Below are 12,993 nucleotides of genomic sequence, written 5' to 3' on the forward strand. Positions count from 1 at the left end.
GTATTCTGGATTCTCTCCCAGTTGGCTCACCAGGACCATCATTCTCAGGGGAGACTAGAAATCATTTGATCTCTCACCTCTCCATCAAACAAGCTCCCCCAAGAAGAAGGTATCTAATGAAAGCATCGTATAGTGCAGAGAGTCTTATCTCTCCAACAGGCTTTGATTTTGAAACCTCAGTGATTTTTTAAACTGGGTCAGGGGTCTCCCTTGGACACTGGGACATCATGTCAGTGGGGACTGCATGCTGTTCAGAGGACTCTGTTCTTAGAGTCAAAGATGGGGCAGTCAAGAGGAAAGCAGAGCCTGAGCTCCAGCTACTCACTCCCTCGGCCAGACACTTGTGTTCATCAAAGGGCGGGCAGCCTGTGACCCTCTTCTCCCAAATGTACTCTCCTCTCTCATTGACCTTGCAGAAGTGACTATCACAGCCATCCTGGAGTGTCTCATCACGCTGAAAGGAAAGAGGGGAAATGGGTAGAGCAAATCCAAAGGCAGTGTTTGTGTTGCAAAGACACTTCAAACCATGACCTTGACACCTTGAAGTTGTTGAAACAGATTGGAGGACTACGGAACAAGAATGAGACAATATCTATAGTCTCCACACCCAGAGCATATGAGACGAGCCCCAGTATTACAACTTATTTACTGTGAATAGGGCTGCATCAATGCAGAGAATTGCTAAACTCTTCTGACCACCTAGAAGCTTAAAAACATTAAAAGGTAGTGAGGGTAAACTAGCAAATCAACAACAGAACCAGAGATGAACCAGGGCACCACCTCCAAGCCCTAGCAACGAATTCCCGTCTTCATGGATCAGTTTGTTTCACACCTGATTGCCCGTCTAGCCTTACAGACAATAGGCTGGAAGAAATCTTAGAGATCAACCAACTCCAAATCATGGGCCTCACGCCAAGGACACTCATGTCAATAAGAATGAAAAATTTGCTAAATCAGAGAGAAAAATTCTATACCTTCTATGGACTATCCATCTTTTCTCTATAAAATCAGAAATAGGTGGGAAGCCAGTATTGATGCAAACGTAGTCCCTCTTTCTTGGAGAGGAGATCTCCAAGTAGGAAACCCAGTGGTGACTTGAGGGGAAACTCCTGAGTTCAAGTTGCTCCTACCTTCAACATCATGGTCTGGCCTCCTCTTAGCTGGATGGTGCAAGCCACAGGCAGACATCTGCCACAGCATTCATCTTGGTTCTTCTCTTCCTTGTAACCCTGTACCCAGGAGAAAAGCCAGCCTTCGTGAACCTCCCAGAGCACCCCAATCATAAGGAGGCTTACTTTTCCAGCTTCTCATCTCTCCCATCCAGCAGTTTTACCAGGAGTTCAGAAAGTCAACAGCCACCTCTTAGCTAACCTTTGTCAGTTCTCTGTTCTCTAGATGGCATTCCTTCCCTCCACATACGCACCTCTTGCTCAAGTGCTAGCGGCCACACCTATTAAATCAGACCTCTCCCCTGAGCTCCAGACTTACAAATTCAATTGTTCGCCTGACAGTTGTTTATCTTACTGTCTTCTCAAGACTCATATACAAAATGCAACTTGATTTTTGTCCCAAATTTCGTCCTTCTCCTGCCTCACCTTACCTTGATAAATGGCTTCACTACCCAGTTGCCCAAATCAGAAATTGGGGAGTCACCCTTGACTTACACCTTTTTCTCAACCCCCCACTCATCACTGAATCTTGCCCAAAATGCCTCTCTAACTCATCCTCTGCTTGTCATGACCAGTGTCCTCTGTCATCACCTAGTCCAAGCCATCATCATCTACCACTAGACTCTGGTAATAGACTTAATTGGTCTTCCTACCTCCACTCTTGACCCTGCACTGTAAATCTCCACACATCTGCCAGAATGACTTTCACTCTCCTGCTTAAAAACCATCCATGGAGTTGTGGTTCTAGTGATGGCAGAGCAGCTTATATCAGACTGGCCCTCTGTAGATCATCAATTGTTGACAAAATATTTGTAAACAACTGTTAAAAGCACTGGATGGCAAAACCAATAACATCTTGTGAATTTATCTCTCACATAGAAGTAAACTATGTGACAACAATAGCGCAAAGTATAGGGGGGAGAGTACATCATACACAAAATGTATATTATCAGATCAAAGTAGACTATGGTAAGTCAAGGGTGCATATTGGAATCTCTAGAGCAACTGCTATTATCTCTAGCAAAATATTTTCTGTCTTCACTTGTGATTTCTTCTTTGGTTCATGGATTATTTTAAAGTATTTTATTTAATTTCCAAATATGGGGAGGAGGCATGTTTCTCAATACCTTTTTGTTACTAATTTCAAGCTAATTTAAATTGTGGTCTTAGAATATACCCTAAATGATATCAAAATCTTGACATGTATTGACCTTTTAATGGTCCAGAATTTGATCCAAATAACTGAAAATTCCATGTGCATTAGAGAAGTATGTGTGCCCTGCAGTTTGAAAATAGAGTAGTCTATTGTTTTCAATTAGGTCGAGTTGGTGGATACTGTTTTCCAAATCTTCTATATCGTTACTGATTTTTTCCTACTTATCCTATAAATTGCTGAAAAAACATTAAAATTACAAAATAAGTTTGTAGACAAGCCTATTTCTCCCTCTAGTTCTGTCCGTTTTTGCTTCATGTATTGGAAACTCTGCTACCAGATACATACACATCTAGGATTCTTATGTCTTCATGATGAATCTACTCTTTTATAATTATGAAAGAATCTTCTTTATTTTTGGTAACATTCCTCATTTTATAGCCTATTTTGGTATTAATATATCCATCTTAGCTATCTTATTCTTAGCATTGGCTGGCATATCTTTTTTCATCCTTTTCTTTTCAATCTCTTCATCTCTTTAAATAGGAAACACATCTTGGGGCACCTGGCTGGCCCAGTCGGTGGAGAATATGACTCTTGATCTGGGGGTCATGAGTTCAACCCCTATGTTGGATATAGAGCTTACTTTAAAAAATAATAATAATAAATAAATAAACTGAAAGCGCATCTCTTATAAACAGTATACTGATTGAGTCTTGCTTTTTTATCCAAGCCCGACAATCTCCATTTGTTATCAGGATTTTGTTTTGCCCATTTACAATAATTTCAGTAACGAAATTATTGATATGGCTGGGTTTAAATCTACCATTATATTATTCATTTTATTTTTTGTCTTCTCTATTATTTGTTCCATGTTTTTTTTTTTTCCATAGTATTTTGGTTTAATCAAGTTGTTTATTTAGAATTTCATTTTCTCTCCCCTATTGGCCTTTTAGTTGCACTTCCTCGACTACTAGTTTAGTGGTTACACAGGCTTGTCCATTTACCAAACCTCATCAAACTATATACTTTATATCTGTGCATTTTATTTTAGGTAAACTATCCCCCCCCCCCCTGGAAAAAATAAGACTTTCTATGGCTTCCCATTGCATTTAGAATAAAACCCAATCTTCTTAGCATGTTCTACAAGGCCCCACATGGCTCCTTCCTAATTTTCTGACCTTATCTTCTACCACCATCCCCTTGCTTTTAACAATCTACCCCTGTGCATCTCCTAGGACCATGAACATGCCAACCTCCTCACTTGAGAGTCTTTGTGTATGCTATTCCCTCTCCCTGGAATGTTCTTCCCCAAATTTTGTATGACTAGCTCTTTCTCATCCTTTAGTAATCATTTCAAATATCAATCCTCAGAGAGGATACAACATGCAACATATGCACACACTCTCCATAACACTTAACACAATCTGAAAATTTTATTTGTTCTCCCTGAGAAGCATGTGAATTCCAAACTCAGTTTATGCTGTGTGTCATTGTATCCCAGCACCTGGCCCTTAGTAGGCCTCCTACACTCACTGAGACAAGTTGAGCTGGGAACTCCTTGACAGTGGCTTTAAGTGACAGCCCTTCATTATATCTGCATTGGAAAAAGCAGCAGCTTCCAGACAGCAGGATTTCACAGTCTTTGCAAAAATGCCCCCAGATTTAGCAGTCAACATAGGGCAACCACTTTTTATCTTGCAAAGTAAGAGTATTCTCAACAATGTTAATAAAACAAAAATCAAAAAGCTACCATCAGCTGCTTCATCACTGCATCAAAATTAAAGCTCTCTTAATGCTACCCACCACTCAAAAAAAAAAAAAAAAAAACAAAGGAAGAACATAATCTCACAATATTTTTAAAGAATAACTTGATTTATATGAGAAACCAACCACAATGTCATTCTTTTTCAGTCTTTTTCTCATTTTGCCTCATTTAGTGATAACCACTTAGAGATTCATTCATTTGGGCCCCGAGGTTTTCCTCATATGAATCTCTAGCCAGTCAGCTTGGAGCCTCAGACAGAAAACACGGGCTTCTCTGCAATGCCCCCTTGTGCACTGCACATGGGCTCAATGCCCCTATCAGCAGGCAAGGTTAGGAGTCGCTAAGCCTGCTCAGAATGAATTTAAGCAATTTGCTACTCATAAACCAAGCTTCTGAACTCAGTGTGTCATCAGGGATCAGGCCGTGCAGAAAGCCAGTGAGTATAGAGCTCAGCACAGCATCAGAGCTACTGGGCCCATGCCACACAGTCTTCCACACTGGGAAAGACACCGCTGGAGTCTGAGGGCATCAGTTTGTGGTTTACTGTAAGCTTTAAACTGCGTTTTCAGAAGCATACAATACCTTAAAGGTGTAGGACCAAGGTAAAGGAACAGGAAGAAAGAGAATAAACAGTATGAGTGAGTGTGGGTGGTTAGAGTCAGAAGGAGGAGATTAAACAGGGCTTAAATTAGGCAGGATTTCGTGGGAGCATAGATTTGGGTGTTTTTCTTTTCATTGAGTGTTAGAGAAGAGACTAGGAAACACGCTCTGCTCAGCAGGCCCAAGGAGAGGAAAATGGACAAAATCTTTACAGGAGAAATGAGTAGGCAGGGGACAAAGGGAGGAGGGGACTGCTAAGTGAAGGGACGGGGCGGTGGAGACAAAACCCACACACCAGAGAGGCAGAGGGCACAACTGAGCTAAGAACAGGACAAAACAGAGGGTGTTATGGTAGGACAAAGAACAGGAAGAAAAGGAGGAGAGGGTGGAAGGTACTAGGAGAGGGGCAATGATTTTGGAGTTGGGAACAAGGGAGGGAGGTGCACAGGGAGCCTGAAAGGACCCACTTACAGGAGTAAACAAGGAAACAGACCTTCTGCATGTCCCCTGTCCTGTAAGGCATAATACAGCTGCACCAGGTAACAGGGCTTGTCCAAGCCCTGCAAGGCTTCCTGGCCATGCCAGGCAGTACTGTGTGTTCCATAGGCAGGCACATGCCATGCATCCACACATGCACACACACACACACACACACACACACACACACACAGAAGGGCAGTGCTGAATGGGCTTTCCCCAGAACATCCAATCAGAAGCAACTGCCTCCTCTGCCTGCCAGCCAAGTTCCCACCAGCCAGAATCTAGTTGTGTAGGTCTGAGCAGCCACAAGTCCTGCCCCTGCCCACTCATGCCCCTAACATTGCCCTGCCTGTGTCCCATAGCACTTTCCATAAATTGCATTGGCTGCTCAAAGCCTTCTAGTCTTACCTCTTCTAACTCTTACTTCTATCTGCCAGTCTGGTCCCCATTCCCCTCCCTGGAAGGTCCTCTATTCTACATTCAACTCACTGCTCAAGGTCAGCTCATGGTCGTGCCCCTCCAACAGCCTTCTCAGTGTTCCATGTCAGGGTGACCTCTCTTCCTCATGCTTCCGTCAGGCCTTCACCTGTCAAGTTTCATGTCTACTATCCACTAGCACAAACCACCCTCTGCAGGTCTCCTTAAGGTATGAGCACCGCCCTTCCCGGGGAGGAAATGGACTCACATCTCCAGTGACACTAACACTTGAGTCTGATGTAGGCAGTTCAAGCACACCTACCTAAACTTTATTGACCACAGCTCCCCACCCTCAGGAGACCTCTCTGACCTTCATGGCAGAGGCATGTGGCAAGATCAGTTAAGGATGCTGAGGTAGAAAGGGGACAACTGAGGCAGTTTTCAGCAAAGGTTGAGAGACACGTAGAAGGAGGACTAATCTAGAAGTTCTCAACAGGGAGGAAGTGGGTACACTGCCATGGGGGATATTAGGATTTGGGAGGAAAGGAGGAAGAGTACCAAAAGGGGCCATGGATTTAAGAATACTGAAACATATGTATCTAGACTGGATTGATTCCACTGCTGGATTTCTATGTAGAGACTTTACTGTACCACCTTCTGGCCACTAGAGGGCGCTGTTAGGGAGTTAGTAGCTCCCCCTCTAGGAAGCACTGCTTCAAGACCGCACTGGTGTGGACCTCTTGCTGCGCCGATTTGTAGGTCAGTGGACATCCAAGGTGGAAGAGATGCCACAAACTCCGTGCAGCATTATTTAATTCCCTATTCAAGCCCAGATGTGTTCCAGGGGAGCTGTTACACGTACATACATACACACACCACCCAAAACCTTAGACAAGCAACTAGGATTTAACAACAGCAACAAAAAGCAAAAATATGTGCCTCGTTAGCTTCATCCTCATTGAGGCAGGAATGTTCTCTGAATCATTCTATCAGATATAGCTGTGTCTCAGGGCGCCTGGGTGGCTCAATTAAGCGTCTGACTTCAGCTCAGGCCGTGATCTCGCGGTTCACAAGTTCGAGCCCCGCATCAGGCACTGTGCTGACAGTTCAGAGCCTGGAGCCTGCTTCAGATTCTATGTGTCCCTCTCTCTGCTCGTGCCCCTCCCCCGCTCGTGCTCTATCTCTCTCAAAAATAAATAAAAATATTTTTAAAAAAATAGCTGTGTCTCCTATAGACTCATTCGCTCCACATAGATTTTACTAAGCCCCTACTGAGAGTATAACTCTGTGCCAAGGGCCATGAAGAACGGTTCTACAGATGGAGAACACTCTGTATACGGGACCTGCTCCAGCGTCCTTCATCTCTACCCTCCTGATGTTTCCTCCTGCTCTGGCTGGCCACACTCCTCCTCACAGGAAGGACTCCTTCCTCCCTGGCCTCACCCCAGAGCCTGCCTGCTCCCTTGCACAGTTGAGGGAGGAAGCCTTCCACTTGCACTGCCTGAAAGTGCTATTACTCTATTCTGTGCCTCTGGCTCACAAGAAGCTCATCTGACTCACTGTGTTTTTGAACAAAGCAGGAGCCCCCAGCACAGATGGCAGTTTGAGGAAGAAGCATTAGGTCTAGATCCGTGAGGTGGGGCTGGGTCACAGTGAAGACAAGGAAATGCCGGTTTTCATCTGGCTAACAAGAAATGATTCCACTTCTCAGAATCCACCCTCGGAGGGATTCAGAGTGTGCATAGTCATTGTGACCTGGCAGAAACAGGGTGAAATATTTTCAGCCAATTATGCCCAATATTTTCAGCCAATTATGCCCAATAATGAAGGTACAGGATGACGTACATCCGTTTTAAGGAATACTGTATAGAATTTTTCATTTAGTGTCTGATAACTGTTGAATAATTTTTAATGTTTTCAAAGAATGGCAATGATGGCTTCTTAAAATGTTGTGTAAAAAAATAATAAAGAACTGTAAATATGGCATCATAAGTCTTGCAAATATTGTGTTTGCTTAAATTTCCAAAACTAGACTCTTCATTATAGTTGTCAAATATTGTCCATAGTCAGAAAATAACAAAAGCTTTATATACAGACTCCAGTAAGGTCCCATTGCTTGGGTCCCACAAGTACCCAGGCCATCGCCCGGAGCCTGACAGCCCTCTTACCAGGGGGCAGGCCTCACAGGTGGTCTTCCTGCACTCCAGCTTGAATCCAGAGACGGGCCCCACCTGGATGGTGCAGTGGCAGGTCGTGCACACGTCAATCATCAGACTTTTCCCGGGCTGAAACCAGAGGCACCAGGATCAGGCTCCCCAGCACACCGACCCCCCGCCCCTGACCCTCCCATTCACTTCAGCTATCTGCCTTAGGAGAGGGGGCCCGGCTGCCTACACAAGATGAGCCATCGCCCTGATGCTCCTCCTGGGTCCAGGGACCCACTCCATTCCTGCCTTCCACCTCAAGTATGGTGACGGTAAGTCAGAGATTTTATGCCAGAAAGTGAGCCTGAGCAGTGAGAGAGGGAGATGGATTGAAATGTGTGTGATGCCATCAGAGCACTTCTCTGCACACAGAAGAGATGCTCAGGAGCCCGAGTGGGGGCCGGAAGGTGAGGCCCTACAGAGTCAGCAAGATGGCGGGAGCCTGGCAGCCGGATGCCCTGGAAGCCCTGGAAGCAATGGAAAGTGGGGGATAGGACTCCCTGCTTCCTTTTATTTCCACTTCAAATGACTGAGCTGCCCATCCTTCCCATGGCACCCATACAACTTGCCCTGGTGAAGAAGGCTCACCCCAATGATGGTGCCATTGAGCATGCAGGCCTCCAGTGGCTCTGGGGGAGAGAGAAAGGTGCAGGGTTGATCCCCTCAGGGTCTTCTCCTCCCCATCTGCGCCCCTCTCCTCCATCTGCAGTCCCTCTCACCACCCCACCCCAGGCGCTGTGGGTCCCACAGTAGCCTTACTCCTCTCAGGCCTGCAGAGGAAGGGCAGGCTGCCTGTGTCCTACCACGCCGCCCACAGTAAGAAGATCCTCTCCCTCCTCAGCCTCAAGGGGACAACCTTTTTAAATGGTTCACACTTTAAGTGTGAGTGGGAGGGCACCTGGGCTTCTGAAAGAATGAAACTCTACTCTGGAAACTTTAAGTCCCAAGCTCAAACCACACAAAGAATTCAGAGCAGGTGGTAGAGAGAGATGCTATTTTGTTTGTTGGTGGAGTTGGGGGTGGGAAGTTGGAACACCTTTCCCCAGCAGAGGCAATACAGCGGATGCTTGAGAAGCCTGGGTTTGGCAGCTCTACCACTACTAACACACACGGGCAAATAAATGGAGGTGGAATGATATAAATCTACCACTGGGCACAGTGATGACCTTTAGGAAACTATAATATTTCTCTCATCGTATTTGCTTTCCCACAAAAGCATTACGAACAGATACGAGGAGTTTGATCCTGCCCATTTCCCCGAGTTGCTGAAAAGACAAAGAATTCAGGAGTCCTTAATGGAAAGAGAGGCTTGGAGGTGGGGCCCCTGGACGCACGCCTTACCGCAGTGACAGGTGGGGCAACACTCTGACGCCTTACAACTCAGCTGGAAGCCCACAGGGCAGGTAGGGATGTCCAGCTGGGGGCAGGAGACATTTCTCTGTTGCACAAAGACCTCTTCCTTCACTCGGACACACTCATTGATGAGGCAGGGGTTGTCAGGGGAGGCCCAGTGAGAGCCAACCTGTGGTTAGAACATTAGACTTGAGCAAGGTTGGGCTGAGGGCCCAGTGGGGTGTGCTGTTCTCTCAGGGAGTGGATCTGGGCTCTGGGGGTGAGCCCCAGCTTAATATGTAAATCCCACCCACAGGGTAAGGCCCACAGAGGGAGTGAATGGGGCTCATCCCACGTCTTTCAATAAGTCTAGGTCAAAGTCATCCTAAGATCCTAGCTCAGAGCCATGTGTTCTACAGACACAGTCTTCAGCACTGAGTGAGCCCCTTAGGGAAGCCTGGGGACACTCTCCTCCACCCTCAGCCCTGGATGTGAGCTGAGCTCAGAGGCTCTAGGGCACTCTGACCAAGAAGCAGCAGCATGGGTTGACTCAGAGGGGATGTGAAAGGGAAACTCCACTCATTTCCTAGCCAGGAGCTACTTCCTACTTACTCCTACAGGGAGAAAGCAAGAGACTAGGGATGCTAGCATATGGCCCCTACAGCCCAGCAATCTGTCCCTGGGGCTTCCAGGCCTGTAGATGAGTGGCCCGACTCGTGGCAGAACAGTACTTATAGCCTGTGGAGCTTTGGAGGGCCCACAACACATGCAGGATGGTGAGGCCATCCCATACCAACCACTTGGGGGAAGCTGACCTCAGATCCCCAGGTAAACAGGAGGACACGAATCCCCAAGGAGTTCACAGAACTCTTAGGGAAGGAACTGGGCCTCTCCCCAAATCCACCAAATGGGAAGTCTAAGGCAATCTCAACTATTCCTAAGGGGAAAGTAATCCCAGCCGACATCTGGATAATACCACAGCCAGATGCAACTCCCTATGGGGAAACCAAAAGGCGGAGAATTCAGCACTGGACCACAGAATGGACAACCAAGCTGGTAAGGCACTACCAGCCTGGGCCCCAGACCTACATTCCTCCAGTGAGACTGGAAGTCCCCCCGCAGTGAACCAGTCACCACTTCACAGGCAGTTGGCAAACACCTTCCACAGCACTCGTCTTCATGGAGGACATAAGTGAAGCCCTGGAAAAATACAAAGAACAGCGAGTAAGGACAGCCCAGCAGCAAAAACACAGGTGCTCTTATCTATTCTGTATGTGCACTGAGCCCTGGGGATTTACAGACCAGTTGGAGTGAACATATTCATCTCTGTCATCCACAGCCTCAGGATCATGCTAAGAAGTGGGTAAGAGGCACCAACCACTGAGTCACTAAGCTAGGTCTTATACCAGCTGAAGATACATAACCATGCCCTCTGAAAGCTTCCAATTTCAAACCAAGATGCAGTCCACAGGAGTATTAAAGACAGTCCAAAATCCACTCAGCAGCAGCCACCTGGCCTGATCTTTATCATGGCCAACTCCAGGGCCCCTCATTTACTGGAGGGAATGGTCAGGATGCCTGGGATCTAGTCTCCGCTGTAACAGAGATAATTACCTATACAAGACGAGCACATTGATCCCAAGAACTCTCACCAACATACAGAGTTGGGTTTCCCCTGGCCATTGCTTGATATTACCTAGCAGCTTATGGGGCCCAGTAAGATAAGAAAGTGCACAGATTGACCTTTCCCAGAAAGGAGAGACCAGTGTCTCTCCAGGGAGACCAGTGTCCTGCAGTCTGCCAGCACATCTTAATGGCCAAAGCATTAGGAACTTGGACTGAAATCTTCTGAAACTCCAAAGCCATATACAAAGAACAGGCAAATCACCGATACGTGTGTTTGTCCCGGGAGCCAAGGAAAGAGAACCCAGGACCACGCTTCATTTTGGAGCTCTGTCCTTGAAAGACAAGGAATGACAGCAGCTGTCCAGGGTGGGTGTGGATGCCCAGCCTGCTCTGCTCCACAGGCACACTCATGATGAGCAGGGCCAAGTCAGAAAATGCACACAACGCCGGTGCCTCTCTCTGGGGGAACTCGGGCACTCCAGAGACTTGGCTCAACTTTACACCATCTGCACAGGACCTACTTACATCCCCACCTGCGTCATAGCAGTGCCCACGGAGCTGTCCCCAGTCCTTTATCAGCTGGGATTCTAGACGTTCACGGGGCATCTATGACGTACTAGATACTCTGGAGGAGCCAACAAATTAGGGCGATACAATCTAGACACCATCCACTACAAGCAGAATACACAAAGTGCTGTGAAAGAAACAAAGCCTCAAGGGAGCACAGAAGACAGTCATTAATCCCTTTAGGGACTCAAGTCACTCTTGTGTGCCTCCCTCAGAGTGCTGAGTCATGTGGATTTGCATAATCTTCCTGTTTGCTGCTGCCCTCCTCACCTGCAAACGTGGTCATCAGTATGTTAGCTGACTCCCAGACCAGAGGCCTTGTTCTCAAAACCCCACCCCCTTCTTGCACCATGCCACCAAATTTCCTGGCTGCCATCTTTCTAAGATTCCCACCACACCTCCAACATCCCCATTTCTTGCTGAGCAACTGGGGTTCAGCCTATATATGTCATCTCTCCTTCTTTTCCCATACTCCTCCGAATCCTATGGCTTATATCTGCTCAAAAGGTACATCTCACACCCTTCTTCTTACTCTTCTCCAGCCTGTTTGCACTGGTTCCCCAACTAAGAATGAAACTAATTTGGGGCACCTGGGTGGCTTAGTCAGTTAAGCATCCTACTTCGGCTCCGGTCATGATCTCATAGTTGGTGGGTTTGGGCCCCATGTTGGGCTCTGTGCCGACAGCCTGGAGCCTGCTTTGAATTCTGTGTCTCCTCTCTCTCTCTCTCTCTCTCTCTGCCCCTCCGCCACTCATGCTCGTCTCTCTCACTCAAAAATAAACATTTTTTTAAAGTATAAAAAAAGAATGGAACTAATTTTTTGAGGAACCTCCATACTGTTTTCCAAGTGGCTGCACCAGTTAGCATTCCCACCATCAGTGCAAAAGTTCCCCTTTCTCTGCATCCTCGCCAACATCTGTTGTTTCCTGAGTCGTTAATGTTAGCCATTCTGACAGGTGTCAGGCAGTATCTCTTTGTGGTTTTGATTTGTATCTCCCTGATGATGAGTGATGTCGAGTATCTTTTCATGTGTATCTGGATGTCTTCTTTGGAAAAATGTCTATTCACGTCTTCTGCCCATTTCTTCACTGGTTATTTGTTTTCTGGGTAATGGGCACTAAGAAGGGCACTTTTGGGGATAAGCACTGGGTATCATATGTAAGAGATGAATCACTGGGTTCTACTCCTGACACCAAGACTACACTGTATGTTAACTGACTTGAATTTAAATTAAAAAAAAAAAAAAAAAAAAGAATGGAATTAAGTGCATCTACTATCCACCCAATCTGAAGACAGATATGTCCCTGAAAGTAAATTCCCAATTTATTTAGCATCCCAATCCTTTCTTTTTAAGTTTTTATTTATTTATTTTGAGAGAGGGAGCGCACGCGCGCGCGAGCGCACGAGCCTGACATTGGGCTCCAACTCACAAACCCTGAGATTATGACCAGAGCCAAAATCAAGAGCTGGATGTTTAACTGACTGAGCCACCCAGGCACCCCTAACAGCCCAACCCTTGAAGCACAATTGCCATAGCTAAAATGGGAGGTGGGAGGCCTGGAGTTCCGGTGCTTTGTCTCTTTGCTGGATCGAACTGGCTCTTGCATCGCTGGTGTTGCCAAGATACTGGCCTAACAGCGACGCAGGCCAGGAGTCAGGACACTCTACTGGCTTCAA

The 12,993-nt window shown here is 46.5% G+C and overlaps 1 protein-coding gene across 1 annotated transcript in view; it reads right to left on the bottom strand.

Annotated features, from left to right (window-relative positions):
• The window catches only part of VWF (von Willebrand factor), a 137,783-nt gene that overhangs the window by 3,247 nt on the left and 121,543 nt on the right, over positions 1-12,993 (bottom strand). The window contains exons 44-49 of the mRNA XM_042945594.1: positions 10,213-10,323; positions 9,133-9,313; positions 8,380-8,420; positions 7,756-7,872; positions 1,131-1,229; positions 326-454 (exon numbers count right to left, since the gene is read on the bottom strand). Coding sequence (XP_042801528.1) covers positions 326-454; positions 1,131-1,229; positions 7,756-7,872; positions 8,380-8,420; positions 9,133-9,313; positions 10,213-10,323 — 678 coding nt within the window. The remainder of the gene's footprint in view (positions 1-325; positions 455-1,130; positions 1,230-7,755; positions 7,873-8,379; positions 8,421-9,132; positions 9,314-10,212; positions 10,324-12,993) is intronic.

The sequence above is a fragment of the Panthera leo genome, chromosome B4 (genome assembly GCF_018350215.1).
Source record: "Panthera leo isolate Ple1 chromosome B4, P.leo_Ple1_pat1.1, whole genome shotgun sequence".
NCBI classification, from domain to species: domain Eukaryota; kingdom Metazoa; phylum Chordata; class Mammalia; order Carnivora; family Felidae; genus Panthera; species Panthera leo.